The 17,978-nt window shown below is 50.9% G+C and overlaps 1 protein-coding gene across 2 annotated transcripts in view; it reads left to right on the top strand.

Annotated features, from left to right (window-relative positions):
• IGDCC4 (immunoglobulin superfamily DCC subclass member 4) overlaps positions 1-17,978 on the top strand; it is a 78,131-nt gene that overhangs the window by 50,257 nt on the left and 9,896 nt on the right. For both annotated transcript variants that reach the window (XM_035131242.2, XM_035131241.2), the window contains 7 exons: positions 8,194-8,301; positions 9,923-10,106; positions 12,536-12,663; positions 15,288-15,458; positions 15,763-15,900; positions 15,996-16,101; positions 16,946-17,183. In XM_035131242.2, coding sequence (XP_034987133.1) covers positions 8,194-8,301; positions 9,923-10,106; positions 12,536-12,663; positions 15,288-15,458; positions 15,763-15,900; positions 15,996-16,101; positions 16,946-17,183 — 1,073 coding nt within the window. The remainder of the gene's footprint in view (positions 1-8,193; positions 8,302-9,922; positions 10,107-12,535; positions 12,664-15,287; positions 15,459-15,762; positions 15,901-15,995; positions 16,102-16,945; positions 17,184-17,978) is intronic.

Genomic DNA, 17,978 nt, shown 5'->3' with positions numbered 1-17,978 from the left:
ATCTACAGCTCCCAGAATTCTTTGGGGGAAGCCATGGCTGTTTAAGCTCATAGTGCTTTAAAAAGCATGGTGCAAATGTGGCATTAGTTGGATACAACCTCAGTTGTACAGTTTGTTGTGCTATGGATTGAGTAGGTAGAAATCCATGCCTGAAAGAGGAGGAAGTTGAGTTGGCGGTTGTCTATTAACCATAGAACATTTCCTCCATGTGCTGTTGCCTGAACCAGGCCTGAGGGGTACCTCCATTACATTTGGGCTGTGACTGGAGAGAGAGGGCACCCTGTGAGGGGAGATGTTTGGCTGTGGGTCCCTCTTTTAAGCCTTTGCTCAATGCTGAGGCACTCCTCAGCCAACACACACACACACACCAGTTTGGGCCATCTCCAAGCTGACTCTGTTCTGCCTGCTGCCAAGATTTTCAGAGCAGACAAAAAAGCCATTTTGCTGTGGCATTCTTGGGGAGGCTGGCAAAAAAAAGGAGCTAAAATGTTTTCTCTCTCTTCCAGATGCAAATGTGTGTTGCACAGCATAAGGCTTTTCTGATCCTTGCTATCCATGTGCTTTTCCTTGCTGTGTGTGTGTGTGTGTGTGTGGCACCACTCGTCCCCGTCCCCCCATACACACTTGCACAATCAAAAGAAGAATGATAACACTTGGCACAGCCAAAAAGTGCTTTTGTACAGACCGTATTGTGGTGGCGAAAAGAGCTGGCCATCTTCTCCACACCAGGCCCTGAATAGGCACATCCTTAATTAGCAGAGCTTCATCAATGAAACCGACAAGAGGTGTGGGGGGGAGGCCATTTGGGGAGGAACAAGGAGCTGGGTGTCCAAAGAGAGAATTGCCCCATTTTCCCTCTATTTGTAAACTTTGAGATGCTCAAGCGGTTCCCTTGAATAAGCAGATCTTACAAAAGAGGGGTGAAGAAAGAAGCAGGCGAGCTTTGGAACAGCCCTCTTGGCTTGCTCTCTCTGGAGCTTGGCTTGGATTGCAGCACAGCCAAAAAGGGTGGCTGGATCTGGCGGTAACACAGAATTCACACCGCCAGGAAAGCTCCGCGTTGGCTGCAAGGCCATGGTCTGCCCTGGACAATACAGCAGGTCCATGCACTCATTTAATGGGTTAAAAAAATGCCCTATTTCTATTTTGGCAGCATCCAATAAAATGCTTAAACAGCCCTGCTCCTGGTTTGCTTTATTCAAGAGGTGGGGTCAATGGGAGCGTGGAGTAAAGTCGCTGTACAATCCCCCGTAGTGATGAAATGCCAAAGGACAATTGCCTGGAGGAGGTTACTGAAGACTCATCCAGCACTTGATTCTAGTTGGGCAAAGGGAGATGGATTTGGGACGCCAAGTTTTTCTCTTAATTTTAAATGTATTCATTACATTTATACAGTATCCCACTTTTCTTCTAAGGAACTCAAAGGAGCATACACACTTACCCCCCCTTGCCCTTTTTATCCTCACAACAACCCTGTGAGGTAGGTTATGGTCTGAGGGTTGCGTTCAACCTAACTTTTACTCAGAATAGACCCGTTGAAATTGAATATTAATAGGCCTAAGTTAACTTTTACTCAGAATAGACCCATTGAAATTAAGGGGCCTAAGTTAGAGTCATTTATTTCAGTCGGTCTCCTATAAGTAAAAGTTAGTTGAATAAATTCTGAGAGACTGTGATTGGCCCAAGGCCTCTCAGTAAACTTCATGGCTAATTGGGTATTTGAACTGAAATATACTCGGAGTCGAGAGTGAATTTCATGCTCTTTATTCAGCTCATATTCATCAAGGAGAAGAAGAGAAGACGAATCCCTCTTTTCCCAAAACCATCTGCTTATATACATTATTTACACAATGGGCCTTGCGTGATTGGCTACTTCAGGGCTACACCTGTGGGCCAATTATATTGTGGATTGACTTCTGCCTGCAGCCTGATTGGCTGCTCCTACAGGCCAATCAGGTAGCAGATTCACTTCTGCCAGCCGCCTGATTGGCTGCTCCAGCAGGCCAATCAGGTTGCGGATTCACTTCCACCTGGAGTTGGATTGGGTAGCTCCTGCTGATTCTGAATCCTATTGTTCTAGGATTCAGCTCAGTACATAACACCCCTCCCCTCTAAGTTCCAGTCCTGCCCGGGAAGTTGCATTCGTAGTCCCCAAGGTCTGCTGGCCGCCTCCGTGCACGTTGTGGCCTGGGGTGTTCCTTGGTCAGGGGTTCTGGTTCTGGCTCGTGTTCCGAGGCTGCTGGCTGTGCCGGGGCTGTCTGGTCTGGCGCCACTGAACCACTAGGTTGTGACTCTGGTTCCGGTGTCCTTCCAGCCTCGGGGCGCCCCTCTGTGCCTACTGCTTCTGCTTCCCCTGCCCACCCCTCTCGCTCTACAGGCCTCACTGCCCTGCTGTCCCCTTGGGACCCCTCTGTCCCACTCTCCTCCCGGGTTCCTCCTGGGAATCGTCGCCGTAGCTGGTCGCAGTGGTGGCGCCAACATTGCCCCCCTTCCGTTAGTACCTCGTACGACACGGGACCGGTCACCTTGGTGACTGTGGCGGGTACCCATGCTGGGCCTGCCCCAAAATTCTTTGCATACACTGGGTCCTGGGCCACAAATGTCCGGGGGTTCCTGCCTTTCCCCACCACTACCTCATCCTGAGCTCTGTCGGGGTGAAGTCGGTCCAGTCTAGTTGCAAGGCGCCGGCCCATGAGTAGTTCAGCTGGGCTCCGGCCCGTCGTTGTGCTTGGGGTGCTGTGCTGTGCTAGAAGAAATGCGGCAAGGCGGTATTCCCAGTCCCCTTGTGTTATGCGGCGGAGGCTGTCCTTGGTGGTCCGCACCATGCGCTCCGCTTGGCCATTGGTGGCAGGGTGGAATGGTGCTGAGCGGATGTGGCGGATGGCGTTCTGCGCTGTGAAGGTCTGGAACTCCTCTGACGTGAATGCGGTTCCATTGTCCGAGACGAGGGTGTCAGGGAGCCCGTGGGTTGCAAACAGCTTACGTAGTACCCGGATGGCTGCCGCCGTAGAAGTGGACGGTACCAGTGCGACCTCCAGCCATTTGGTGTAGGAATCCACCACTATGAAGAATGTTTTTCCCTGGAAGGGGCCAGCGAAGTCCACGTGCAAGCGTGACCATGGATGTCGGGCGGACTCCCAGGGCTGGACTGGGGCCCTTGGGGGATCCGGGCGGGATTCTTGGCAGGTCTGGCAGTGTTGGACCCAGGCCTCTATCTCTCTGTCAATCCCCGGCCACCACACATAACTCCTGGCAAGGGCCTTCATCCTCACTACCCCTGGGTGTGTCTCGTGTAGGGCTGTGAGGACCCTTTTGCGGAGGGGCTGGGGAACAACAACCCTGCTTCCCCATAACAGGCACCCCTTGTGGGCCGACAGTTCATGTTTGCGGTTTGTGTAGCCAGCGAATTCTGGCCCGGGGCTGCTGCTGGGCCATCCTCGCCACACCCAGTCCAGGACCCGGGAGATGACCCTATCTTTTGTGGAATGGTGCGCAACTTCTTGTGCCTGAATGGGTCGGTCGGGAAGCAGCTCCAGGGTCATAACCTCTTGCGCAGGCGCTGGGTCGGGGCCTGTTTCTGGTAGTGGTAGCCTGCTGAGTGCGTCTGCGTGGCCCATCGCCTTCCCAGGGCGGTGGATTAGTGCATACTGGTAGCCGGCAAGGAAAATTGACCACCTGAGGACACGTGGAGACAACACTTGGGGGGTCTGCTTCTCGGGGGCAAACAGGCCAAGCAACGGCTTGTGGTCAGTCACTATGGTAAAGGGCCGCCCGTACAAGAAATCATGGAATTTTTTTACGCCCTTCACGATTGCCAGACCCTCCTTGTCAATCTGTGAGTAGTTTCGTTCGGCTGCAGCAAGCGTCTGGGAGAAGTATGCCACCGGCACCTCTCTTCCATCCGGGAGTTGGTGTCCCAGGACAGCGCCGATGCCATAGGGAGAGGCGTCGCATGCCAGCACCACTGGCAGCCTCTCGTCGAAGTGTGCCAAGACCGAGTTCGAGACGAGCAAGTCCTTGACTGCCTGGAATGCGGCCCTTTGTCGCTGGCCCCACACCCAAGGGGCCCTTTTATCTAGGAGTCTGTGTAGGGGCTCCGCTACCGCTGCCTTATGGGGAAGGAAGGCATGGTAAAAGTTCAATAGTCCCAAGAATGACTGAAGTTCGGGCTTGCTCTTGGGCGCTGGGGCCTCACAAATGGCCCGTACCTTGTCACCGGTTGGATGGACCCCTTCTGCGTCCACCTTAAATCCCAGAAAGTCCACCTGCGGCACTCCCAGTAAACACTTTTCCCGCTTCACCTTGAGGCCCGCCGTCTGGAAACGGTGCAGGACGGAGCGGAGGCGGTCCTCAAATTCCTCTGGTGTGGGCCCGGCGATCAGTACATCATCGAAGAAGGGGGTGACGCCAGGAATCCCTTTAAGGAGAGAGTCCATTAGATTCTGGAATATGCCTGGTGCCACGCTAACGCCAAATTGCAGCCGCTTTACTCTGAATGCCCCTCTGTGCGTCACAATCGTCTGAGCCTCTGCTGTGGCTTCGTCCACAGGCAACTGTTGATACGCTTGGGCCAAGTCCAGTTTGCCAAAGATTTTTGACCCAGCCAGGGTGGCGAGGACATGGCTGACCACTGGCACTGGGTATGCATGGGCCCTGAGAGCCTTGTTTATGGTGCATTTGTAGTCTGCACAGATGCGGACCGAACCGTTAGGCTTGACGGGTGTGACAATTGGAGTTTCCCAGGGGGCGTTGGGCACCGGCTCCAGCACTCCTTGCTCCACGAGCCGGTCCAATTCCTCGTCTATGCGGGGTTTCAGGGCGAACGGGACCCGGCGGGCCTTGTGCCTGATGGGTCGTACAGCGGGGTCTAGCTGTAGGGCAATGGGGGGTCCTGTATATCGTCCCAATGCCCCATCGAAAACCCCTGGAAACTCTTTGCATATGGCGTCCACGTCCACTTGTAAGCTAGTGCGGTTCACCCCGGTAACGGCTAGCCCCAGAGGTCCAAACCATGCCAGTCCCAGTAAGCTAACGTAGGGGCCCTTAACTACCAGCAAGTCCAATTGTTGCTTTCGCCCTCGATATTGCACCCTGAAGGTCCCCACCCCCATTGTGGGGACCTTACGTTTCTGGAAGTCCCGGAGGGTGAATGGGGCCGGCCTTAGTTTGGGACCCCCATTAGGGCACAGTTCCCTTAATGTTCGGGCCGAGATTATGGATAGAGTTGAACCCGTGTCCAGCTCCATGCGGCATGGGGCTCCCTCTATCTGTACCTCTATATAAATTTTCTCTGTGCTGGGATGGGGCAACTGGAATACCTGGTAGTCCGTGATCTCCGTCGAGTTGCCTTGGTGCATGGTGCCGTGTGACCTGGGGCTCCTGGGTCGGTCATCTGATGCTTGTCGACGGGTGAGTCGAGCCCGACACACCCGGGCGATGTGTCCCAATTTTCTGCACTGCCTGCACTCTGCGTTGCGGAAACGACAGGTCCTCCTCTCGTGGTTCTCCCCGCAGCTTGCACAGTTCCCTCCTTCTCGTCGAGGCTGCTGTGGTGTGTGTGCTGCTTGAGTGCGCCGCTGTACTCGGTGTACTTCCTCCCTGTCAGATTCGGATTGGGTCGGTGAGGTCTTCGTGGTAGACCCTCGGTTGGGATGGCGGGGCCGGTCGTGCCTCTTGCGTTGACCTCTCGGCGGCTTCGGTTGCCAGGGCTTCCTCCAGAGCAATCTGGAACGTGAGGTCTTTTTTGGTGTAGAGGCGTCGTTGCAACATCTCGTCCCTCAGGCCACCGACGAGGCGGTCACGAAGCATGTTCTCCAACTCTGAGAAGTTGCATAACCGGGCGGCTTGGCGGAGGGAGGTCACAAACCCAGTTATGGTTTCCCCCGGGGCTTGCCGCTTTGCGTAGAAGGCATTTCGGCAAGCTACCACCGAGGGCTGTGGTGAAAAGTGCTCCTTCAGCCGTTCCATTATTGTTTTGTAAGAGACGGTAGCGACATCTCTAGGTGCAAGGAGAGCCCGGGCGATTTCAAACGTCTCCTCTCCACAGACGCTGAAGAATGTCGCCCTCTTCATGGCATCGTTGGTGACTTCTTTCGCTTGCAGGAGGAAGTTGAAACGGGCGGCGTACCCTTCCCAGTCTCCTGATGCTGGTTTGAATGGCAAGAAGCTGCTGTCGGTTGCCATTCTGGGTTCCTTGTGTCCTGGAGCTGAAGCCTGGATGCACGGTGCGATGCAGCGGTGCAGCAGGTGGCGGTGCTGCGGTGCAGTGCGTGGTGGCGGTCAGCTCAGCAGGATCCCATCCTCGTCGCCAGTGAAATATACTCGGAGTCGAGAGTGAATTTCATGCTCTTTATTCAGCTCATATTCATCAAGGAGAAGAAGAGAAGACGAATCCCTCTTTTCCCAAAACCATCTGCTTATATACATTATTTACACAATGGGCCTTGCGTGATTGGCTACTTCAGGGCTACACCTGTGGGCCAATTATATTGTGGATTGACTTCTGCCTGCAGCCTGATTGGCTGCTCCTACAGGCCAATCAGGTAGCAGATTCACTTCTGCCAGCCGCCTGATTGGCTGCTCCAGCAGGCCAATCAGGTTGCGGATTCACTTCCACCTGGAGTTGGATTGGGTAGCTCCTGCTGATTCTGAATCCTAATGTTCTAGGATTCAGCTCAGTACATAACATGAACCCTCGTCTGAGTCCGGCACTCTGACCATTAAACCAAACTAAATCATCCAGATTTTTTGCTGCTAATTGCCCTTGTTTCTTGCTTTTCAGTTTTTGGCGTTTTCTCTGATTTATTACCTTTTTTTTTTTTAAAAAGATACATCCGTTAATGATAGAACTCATGATCACCAAAATAAGTCCATGGGCCACTAGGTCATAGCTGCCAAGTCTCCCATTTTTCGCAGGAAACCCCTGGATTGTAATCCGTTTCCCGCTGTTATCCTGAATAGAAAAAAATCCCAGAAATCCCCCGGATTTCCTACCTGCCAGGGAGGCTCCATTTTGGGTGCCACTCTGCCCATGCCTGGGCACCGGAAATCGGGCAGAGCGGCACCGGAAGTTGCTTCTAGGCATGTCCAGACATGCGTAGAAGCGACTTCCAGTGCCGCGCTGCTGCTGATCCCACATTTTTCAGCGGGGGACTTGGCAGCTATGCACTAGGTACAGGTGGTTTAAGAAAGGGAGTAATAGGAGGCGTTGTCCAAAGCATCTAGAGAACAACAGGCTGGGGAAGTTAGTCTGGACTGGAACAGCAGAATGCCACTAAAAACTATATGCCGAATGAGAGAGGAGGGAGGTTGCCTTCTTGCTCTGCTTCCCAAACTCGTTTGTCTCCCCACTGTCGGAAACAGGGTTGCTGGACTAGGCAGAACTTTTGCCTTGTCTTGCAAACCTCTTACGATGTGAGGCACACATTTAATTATTATGAATGGGTTGTATCTGATGCAGTGCTAAGTTGAAGTCACTTGTGCTGGTTCATTACCACAGATGGTTGTTGTAAGGGGGAGGGATTATAGAGAACCCTCCCCCCTCATCAGAAGCAGCCCTTCTCCAAGCAGTCATGAGAGCGAGGGGTCTGAAGGGGTGAGTCAGGAAACGGAGAGGGAGTGCCAGGGCTCTGACAACATCAAAGAGCCCCTGCTCCATAGGCAGGAAGAGAGGGAGGCGGAAAGAGTGGACAGGAATAGGTCAGACAGAGGACCCGTCCCCCCCGACGCCGGAATTGAGAAGGAGGAGGAAAGGGAGGCGCTTCTCAGTTCCGAGGCTTTTATGCTGGTCCCGAACGCGGAAGGGGGTAGTACAGGAATCTGACTTGAGCGGGTAGACATGAAATGAGCAAAACGTTACACTGTAAATAATGTGCACCAATAAAAACGTCTGAAAGACAAGCATGTGGACGGTCGTTACTCAAGAGTAGTCACAACAGACCCTGACAGTTGTGTAATAGATTGTGCGGCAAGAACCAGCTGTTGTGCAACAAGCTTCCGCTAGTGCAGTTGTTGCATTGGATTCCTTCAACTCTTCCATATGCTAGCCCAAGAGTTCCTCCACTGGCGGAGAGAGAACGTTGGATACGGCCCTTTGCTGAAATGGAGATTGTAGCCGTGATTTTGCTCTTCTAAGCCATGCTGCTCTTTTTGTTGCTTGACCCACTCTTCCATTCCTCTGCTTGTTCTCTCCAGTTCCTGGGAGACTCTACGAAGTGAAGCTGGTGGCGTTCAACAAGCACGAAGACGGCTATGCGGCAGTTTGGAAGGGAAGGACCGAGAGGGCACCTGTAACCGTAGCAGGTAGATGCTGCTGCTGCTGCTGCTGCAAGGCCTTGACTCCTGGCTCATGTTTGTGGATGGCTTTCCCACAAAGCAATGTGATAAGGCAGCCTTCACCTACCTGGTGCCTCCAGGTGTTAAGACAAGGGCAGCCAAAATGATCAAGGGAATGCAGTATAAGCTAAACAAGCTATAGCTTAGGGCACAGCTGCCAAGTTATCCCTTATTTTAAGGGATTTTCCCTTATGCTGAATAGGCTTCCTCACAAGAAAAGGGAAAAATTGGCAGCTATGGCTTAGGGCCCCACTCTCTTGGGGGCCCCCCAAAAAATTACAGGGCAAAAAACTGGATGTACATTTCCAAAATATAAGATAAAAACACATAAAATAAAACCTACATACAGCAACAGTGTTTTGAGTTGTGTATGGACCTGTTAGGTCCATAAATTACCATATAGCATATATTCAACACAAGAAACAGTGACAGTTTTTTGTTGACAAAGGACAGCTGGACATATAAAGGGCCCCATTACCTTCAGTAGCTTAGGGCCTCATCAAACCTAAATCCGGCCCTGTGGGAATGGAAAAACTCCCCTATGAGGAAACGTTGCAGTATTGGGGACTTTTAGATGAGAGAAAAGATGAGTAAAAGGTGACATGATGGAAGTTGTTTAACAACAACAACAACAACAACAACAACAACAACAACTCGTTATGTATATGCCAACCATCTAACTGGGTTGCTCCCAACATAATACAGTGGAACCTCAGTTGTTGAACATGATCCATTCCAGAAGGCTGTTCGACTTCCGAAACGTTTGACAACCGAAGCTCAATGGACAGTTGGCAAAATCCATTGAAAAATGGAGAACTTCTGTTCGACTTCCAAGGCACATTCAAAAATGGGAGCATTCACTTCTGGGTTGTCGGCATTCGAAAGCCAAAACGTTCGGCAATCGAGGTTCCACTGTATTTAAAAACAACAACAACAACAAGAAGAAAACATCAAATATTTAAAAATTCCCTTTAGATGCAGTTTGCACGGCATGGAAAAGGGAGAGATAAAAGTTTTTCTCCTTCTCTCCTAACCCTAGAACTTGCGGACATCCAATGAAGCCAAATGTTGGACAACCCAGGACTGTTATAAGAAAAGACTTCTTCATGCAGAGCATAGACTATGAAAGGTGCTTCCATAGGAGGCAGTGGTGGCCCCCAACTTGAATGGCTTTAAAAGAGGGTTGGACAGATTCATGAAGGAGAAGGCTATGCTCTGCTTCCATGGTCGGAGGCAGTCATGCTTCTGAATGCCAGTTGCCGGACACCACAGGAGGGGAAAGAGCTCTTGTGCTCAGGTCCTGTTTGTTTGTTTCATAGCCTTTTTGGGCTGGCAGCTGTGAGAACAGGATGCTGAATTAGATGGGCTATTGGCCTGATCCAGCAGGTTCTGCTGAGGGTCTTATGGACCACAGCTGCAGTCAGCCCCATTTGACTTCTTCCACGTTCTGTGGCTCAACTGACCACAACATTTCACCCTGCCTTGTTCCCCTGTAATTCCCGCTGCTGTTCCTTTGCGAGCTGGTCCAGGAGTCATCCTCCCTGCACCTGATCCTGCATCTCTTGTCTTCTCTTGATCATCCTTTCAGACCCTCCACTTCAGAAGGGCCCACCACTGCCCCCGGCCCACGTCTACGTGGAATCCAACAGCTCCACGTCAATCTGGTTGAGGTGGAAGAAGCCGGATTTCACCACTGTGAAGATCGTCAATTACACCGTGCGGTTCAGTCCCTGGGGGCTGAAAAATGCCTCGCTTGTGACTTACTACACAAGGTAAGAGGGTGACTGAGCACCCGTGCAGCCTGCATATGGGATGCTGCTGCAAATAAAGAGGACGGGTGAAAGTTTTTCTCCCTCTCTCACGCTAGAACTTGTTGACTTCCAGTAAAGCTGACTGTTGGGAGATAAAAGAAAGGACTTCTTCACGTAGCCCATAGTAAAGCTATGTGACTCATTCCCAAAGGAGGCAGTGATGGCCACGACTTTGGAAGGCTTTTAAAGAGGATTGGGCAAATCCATGAAGAATAAGGCTATCAATGGCTACTAGCCATGATGGCTATTGGGGACTCATGTGGTGCTGTGAGTTAAACCACCATGCCTAGGGCTTGCTGATCAGAAGGTCAGCGGTTCGAATCCCTGTGACGGGGTGAGCTCCCGTTGCTCGGTCCCAGCTCCTGCCAACCTAGCAGTTTGAAAGCACGTCAAAATGCAAGTAGATAAATAGGAACCGCTACAGCGGGAAGGTAAACAGCGTTTCCGTGTGCTGCTCTGGTTCTCCAGAAGTGGCTTTGTCATGCTGGCCACATGACCTGGAAGCTATACGCCGGCTCCCTCGGCCAATAATGCGAGATGAGCGCGCAACCCCAGAGTCGGTCACGACTGGACCTAATGGTCAGGGGTCCCTTTACCTTTACCTTTTAGCCATGATGGCTATGCTCTGCCTCTATGGTTGGAAGCAGCTTCTGAATACCAGCTGCTGGAGACCACAGGAGGGGAGAGGGCTCTTGCGCTCGGGTCCTTTTTATGTGTTTCCCACAGGCATCTGGTTGGCTACTGTGAGAACAGGATGCTGGACTAGATGGGCCATTGGCATGATCCAGCAGGCTCTTCTTAATGTTTAGAAAGCTCTCTTGCGCACTGCAGCCAACTGTGTCTCAGAAGACAATTGCACACGTGAATTTGCCTCAACAGATCATCTTGGAAAATAGTTAACCAACAAACTTAAACTAGCCCAGGGACAAGCAAAGGAGGATGCCTTCATCCCAGTGTGGCTCCCCTTTATCACATATACAGTACAACAAGACCTACCCCCCCCTCCCCAACAGCATATGAAATGATTTGGCCAGTCTGATCCGACAACCCCCCACACATAAAAACAAACCATACTGCAACCAACTGAACACAACCAAGCAAGCTCTGTACGCTGTAAAGGTAAAGGGACCCCTGACCGTTAGGTCCAGTCGTGACAGACTCTGGGGTTGCGACGCTCATCTCGCGTTATTGGCTGAGGGAGCCGGCGTACAGCTTCCAGGTCAAGTGGCCAGCATGACAAAGCCGCTTCTGGCGAACCAGAGCAGCACACGGAAACGCTTACCCGCCGGAGTGGTACCTATTTATCTGCTTGCACTTTGACGTGCTTTTGAACTGCTAGGTTGGCAGGAGCTGGGACCGAGCAACGGGAGCTCACCCCGTCACGGGGATTCGAACCGCCGACCTTCTGATCGGCAAACCCTAGGCTCTGTGGTTTAACCGACAGCACCACCCGCGTCCCTTCTGTACGCTATAATCTCTTGCAAAGCCAATAAAAATGAGTAAATATATAAAGGACCCTTCCACGTGAGGCTGACGCAAAAGCCCTACACAAATACTGTGCAACAGAATGAAAGATCATTAGACCCTCATCTCTCTCCCTCTCCTCTATTTCCCCCCAACTGCACAATGTCTATGACAATAGTGTTTCATACTGAATGTAAATGAACTGTAAAAAGACTTTATGAATTGAAAGCGGAGACACTCTTAAGTACTTTTCCTTGTTTATTTCCTTGTTTTATAACACAAGAAAATATTTAATAAAAACTTTTTTTTTAAAAAAAGCTCATATTAAAGGACAGGCAGGTTCACATGTACGGAGATGGCCTATTATTGCCAGCTTCTGCTGCGACTCATGAGAAGGGGCAATGGAGGTGAATGTTACCTTTGTACACTAGGCTAGTTTCTATGCAGACTCTTCCTGTCCTCCCTGCTCTCTATCCAAGCAGGCAAGAGTTCAAGGACACAATCCAGCAAGGCAAAAACATTCAAGGAGGGTGCAAAGCAGGGCTGATGAGGGGAGGTGCAGCCTGAGGAAAGTCTTGAAGGACCACATTCAGCCTCTGGGCCTGAAGTTCTCTAGCCCTGTACATAATCCATGACTTAATAAACCATATATTGGCAATCCATGGGTCAGCATTAAGGCCAGTGAGTTCTGCATCCATCAGTTTCCTGTCCTATCACAGAGAAGCCCAGAACTTCTCTGAATGAACTCTTTGCTTCAAGTGGGGGTTGCTATTAGGTAAGAATCTCAAATATCAAGTGAAGCACTATGAAACCACAAGACCTGCCATCTCTTCTGTTTTGACAGCTGCTAGTCTTCTTATGGGGGCACACAGATTGCAGATGGCATCATAATATTTTCTCCCTCGCGGGCATTCTTCCTTCCATAGCTCTGACGAAGACATCCTCATCAGTGGGCTGAAGCCGTTCACCAGATACGAATTTGCCGTGCAGTCGAATGGCGTCGGCGTCGATGGGCCATTCGGGAATGCGGTGGAATGGTTCACCCTTCCAGACAGTGAGTACACAACAGAGTGCTTGATAAATAAATGTCTGCAGGTTTGGGGCGAAAGATTTGGGTGGGAGAATGCAGGTTACCTTCCCTAACTGAACAATAGCATATGTGTTCCATGAAGGACCGGCCCTATCGTTAGGCAGAGCAAGGCAGCGTTAGGCAGAGTCTCAGGCAGCAGATATGGGATGGAGGCATTTGTCAGGGGGACTCCCTACAGGGAGCCTCCCCCCCTTCATCCTGACCAGCACTTTGCCCAGAGATAGCACAAGCAGCAAGTCAGGAGAAGGGAACGAGGAATGGAGAGAGGGCTCAGAGACGCGTCCGAGCCCTGGCTACGCACTGGTCGGGGGACAGCGTATGAGGAGCTCAGCGATACGTCGGAGCCCAGGCGCCGCCCCAGCCAGCAAGAGGGGAGACCTCTCCTTCCGGCACCCGAATTGAGGTGCGCGCCCACACGTAGGGCTAAGGGGCGGCGTTTCGGGGTGCCCAGGCTTTTATGCCGGCCCCAAAGCAGACGGAAGCCATTGCCGGACTCTGAAAGTGACTAGGCGGTCATGTTTTCTGCTATCTCTGCACTGTAAATAGTATGCACAATAAAACTCTTAAGGACAGCGCGGAAGAATGGAACGTTCGAGAGTAGCCGCAACAACCCCCTGACAGCATTGATGGAAAAGGTGTTGGGGAGAACAGAGCTGGGTGTATCACCTGCTAAGACCGATGGCTGCTTCTCTCCTAACCCTTGGACCAGTGGCTTCTTCACACAGCTCATAGTTAAATTGTGGCTCTCTCTCCCACAGGAGAGAGTGATGGCCACCAACTTAGTTGGCTCTAAAAGAGGATTAGACAAACTGAAGGCTGCTGCTGCTGCTGCTGTGCTCTACCTCCACTGTCACATTCAGCTGCCATTTCCTTGGCTTCTGCATGTGGAATGATAGGAACAGAGGAGGCTGCACTTTTCCCTTTGCCTCAAGCAGCAAAACGGCTTGGGTTCTTACCCAGGTTCTTGCAGTGCTTAGTTTTAAGACCGAGAGTTTTAAATGTAAGTTTTTAGCCCCTATAACTGCTTATTCAAAAATATTCTGCTGTTCATTTTTTAAAAAAATCTCAGTAAAGATACAAATCTCCAATACAGGCAAAAGCAAATAAAAAATTCTGACAATAACTAATATTTGCTCTGCAAATAAATAAATTTTTCAGTGTGTTAGAACTCATACTTTGGAACTTCCTGCCTATTGTTAACAGGCAGGTAACTTCGCTGTACTCTTTTTGATGCCTGCTCGTAACTTTTTTTGGGGGGCCAAGCCTATCCACACATGCAGAAGATTGACATGTGTTTTAATCTGGTTTTTAGCTTATCGTTGATTTTAATTATTCTTAAAGGTTTTTTTAAATAGTTGTCTATTGTTTTATTCTTTTTGTTAACCAGTTTGAGAGGTTTGGCTTTTTTAATAGAACCATGCAGAATATAAATTTTGTGAAATAAAGAAGACACAACAGCAGCCTCGATCAGAAAAAAATCCAAATTAAGAGCGAAAAATCCCAATGTGCTCCTGTGGGCCTTGCCATCAGACAGCCATGCTGGCTGGCGGTGCTGACGGCACCTGACGTCCCAAACATCCAGGGGGGCACCAGGTTGGAGAAGGCTGGAGTAAGCCATAAGAAGTTGGTTTTCTACTGAGTCTCACAGGAAGCTGCCTTATACCAACAGACCGTTGATCCACTTAGCTCTGTAATGTCTGCACTGACATTACAGAGTTCTAGGCAGGGGTCTCTTCCAGCCCTACCAGGTGGCACCAGGGATTGAACCTGGAACCTTCTGCATACAAAGTACATGCTTTGCCACTGATCATTGGCCCTTCTAGCTGAGCATTATCTGCACCAGTGCCCTTCTTCAACCTTGAAGTCCCTAGGGCTTGTTGGAGTCCAACTCCCAACATCCACAGGCAGCTTAGCTAAAGGTCAGGGAAGACAGGAGTTATAGCCCGTCAACATCTGAGGACCCAAGGTTCAAGAAGACCACTGTGGCTCCCCAGGGTTCTAGACGAAGGACATAGCAGGTTGGTGTCAGGCAGCAAAGGATCCAACCCCCCATGGCAGGTTGCAAGGAATAGATAAGATGGATAAGACAAGGAAAAGTTCTTACCAACTGCTTTTTATTCAATATTCACAGAGAGAGGCTGAGAAATGCAGCCTCTTGGAATAATGGCATTGCTCCGTGCGAGTCTCCACCCTCTCCCTTCATGTGTCATCAGTATGGGTGCTGACAAGTGCCCTCTGCCTTTGAGCTCTTTGCTCTCCTACTTTTAAGGCTCACCGGGTTGGGGGGGGGGGTCTGGAATGCTTTCTAAAGACGCTGTGTCTGTCAGCTGTCGACCCTCTAGCGCTTCTTCCTCCTCCTCTCCCATTATTTCACAACTTTCCCCCTCATCTGCCTCTGAGCTGTGATCTCTCTCAAACCCCTCTTGTAATTCTGAACTGTCTTCTTCTTTTCTGGAAGGGTCAGGCTGGGGAGGCAGTCTCCACCATTCCTCCTCTGCCCAGTCCCTGACACCTGGAGACGGCTGCCTTAACGGTTGCTCGATAAACCCCCCTTCTCCCTTTTGCCTTCTGTCCTCCTCTTCCTGCAGGGCCGTCAACGCCTCCCTCTGACTTGCGGCTGCACCCCATCAACCCATATGCCGTCCAGGTCCACTGGTGCCCCCCCTCTGAGCCAAACGGCATCATCGTGGAGTACCTCATCCTGTACAACGCCAACCACACTCAACCCGATGAGATGTGGACTCTACTGACAAAAGAAGGTAAAAAAAAAATGCAGAGAGGGAACTTTTGTGCAGGAGTGCGGAAGCCGTTTCGTTTTTCAACTTTCCCTCGGGGGTCACCTGCCAGGGGCCACATGCCGGGGTGAGCAGGGGTGGCGGTGAACAGGTCTTTCTCTTCTTCTGCCACCCCCTCTCCCCCTCTTTGCCATTCACCTGAAATTGGACCCCTGTGGATGTTTGAAGAAGAAGCTATCTTCCACTATATAGGAGGCGCAAAACTTCCGCTGGTTTTTTAACCAGTCTGCAACACTTGAGCACCTGCTGGATTTGCTCTTTTGTTCAGGCAATACGTTCAGCACTGAAGTCCACGGGCTGGAGAGTGACACCCGGTATTTCTTCAAGATGGGAGCCAAGACGGTGGTCGGGTCAGGGCCGTACTCCAACGTCAAGGACGTGCAGACCTTGCAGGAGAAGTTCTCAGGTACACACAGCAGCGCACACAGTGCAAGGCGGGGTTCGCCTTGACAGGCCGCGGCATCGCCCTCTTCTCTTTGACTGCTCTCCTGTGTCCCTCAGATATGCTGGACGTTCACTCTGTCACGGGGATCATCGTGGGAATCTGCCTAGGCTTGCTGTGTGTCCTCTTCTGCATGTGCGCCAGCTTTCGCAACAACAAGCCAAGGTAGGTTTTCTGTCTCGCCTTGGCCCAAAGTACATCAGACCAAACTGAAGCCACTCCGTTTGGCCATGAGGCTGCCATATCTGTATCGCAGCCTCTGTTCTGTGTCTTTTGCCCGAAGCCCTGGAGGGCCACTGCCAGTCAGTGCAGATAGCGGTGAGCGAGATGTGCCAATGGTCTGACTCAGTCAAAGACCGTTTCCTATGGTGCTAGAGAAAGCATCGTCACGGACACACGTAGCAGGATAATCTAAAAAAGTAGCTACAACCCTAAAGTGTACCATAGCATATGTTTTTTTGTATTGGCTAACTAACACAGCTGCCTTGCTGGAATTAGGAAGGCAATGTCACGGTTTTTGAAAGTAAAGGTCTCATGTGTTTTCCCTGGCTGTGTCTCCAGGCAGGACTGAAAAGAAACCCCTGCTTGAAATCTTGGCGATCTTCTACCTGCCATTGTGGACAATAATGACCTAGATCAAGGTTTCCCAAACTTGGGTTTCCAGCTGTTTTTGGACTACAGTTCCCATTATCCCTGACCACTGGTCTTGCTAGCTAGGGATTATGGGAGTTGTAGTCCAAAAACAGCTGGAGACCCAAGTTTGGGAAACCCTGACCTAGATGGACCAGGGGTCTAACTCTGTATAAGGTAGCTTTCTGTTCCGTATATCATCCTGCAGCAAATAAGCCAGCAATCGGTCACTTAATAACCTGCTGCTATTGGCCAAGAATGAGTCCTATGCCTAGCACTGGTTCAATCTGCTGGGAAATCTCCATCATTCATTGAGCTGCGGGGGAAGTTTCGTTACTGGTCGGTGAGCGCTTAGTCTTTTGTTTATTCACTCCTGCAGGGAGTCTGTGGCAGGCCTGGTTTCCCAAGCAGCCGGGAACCACACCTACTATCACCGGAGCCGGCAAACACCGTCCCTTCCTGTGGCCCCCTCCAACTCTCACGAACTGGAGTCCCTGATGACCCCGCTCTCTGATGATGCTCCCTCACCACCGGCGGACATCATGGAGCTGACTGAAGCACAGGGCTTCATTCGTGGTTGCCCCCTGGATGAGAGCATGGGCCATGTCAAAAGAAAGGTATTTTCTTTGGTACTATGGTCACCTTTCGTGGGGATCCCCTTGCCACTTTGAAGGGAAACAAGCAGTCCTTGGATAACCTGTTCCCAAGGTGGGTTGGATAATTTTGGGGGGAGATTACATCTTACAGTTTGAATTGCACCTTGAAATGTTGAAGCCAGTGAAGATATTTTAATGCGGAAAGGACACATTCCTGGCGATCCTGAAAGCCCAAATTAGGTTGCTTGGAAGGGGGAGGGGGGCAAGAAAGACAGGACCTTCAAGGTGGGCTTTCTCTGTTCCACACGCAGGGCCAGCTAGACAATGTATGGATGAGACGTTGGGAAGAGGGGGTTTGGATTTGTTAGGCACTGGGAGACATTTTGGGACATGCTGAGAATGTGCAAAAGGGCCCAGGCACCACTTCTGCTAGGATGGAAGCAGGTTGCTAGAGCTTAAAATAAAAATAATGGCAGAGCAGCCTTTAACGTGATTGCTGGGCGTGGGGTGGGGAACTGAAAGGAGCCAAGAAGTGTCTGGTTTGGGGTGAAAATGATTGCGACTATCCAGATGGGGCCAGATAAGTTCTGCAAAGAAAGTGCAGGAGCACATGATAGCCAATTCCAAGGCACATTTAGATTTATTTATTTTGCTCAGTGCAGTAGGCATCTCCCCACCCACCCCCATTCAATTCTCTCTCATGGATCAGTCCTCTGCCCCGCCAATAGAGAAAACGTGTGCTGAGATCACAGGATCTGGGCAAAAGTGAGCTTGAGCACATAGAGCTGAAGGAGGAAGTGGGGAAGAGAGTCACTT

Source organism: Zootoca vivipara, chromosome 14 (assembly GCF_963506605.1).
Source record: "Zootoca vivipara chromosome 14, rZooViv1.1, whole genome shotgun sequence".
Taxonomy (NCBI): domain Eukaryota; kingdom Metazoa; phylum Chordata; class Lepidosauria; order Squamata; family Lacertidae; genus Zootoca; species Zootoca vivipara.
Note: the sequence above shows the minus strand (reverse complement) of the source record. Positions and strands in the feature narration are given on the sequence as shown.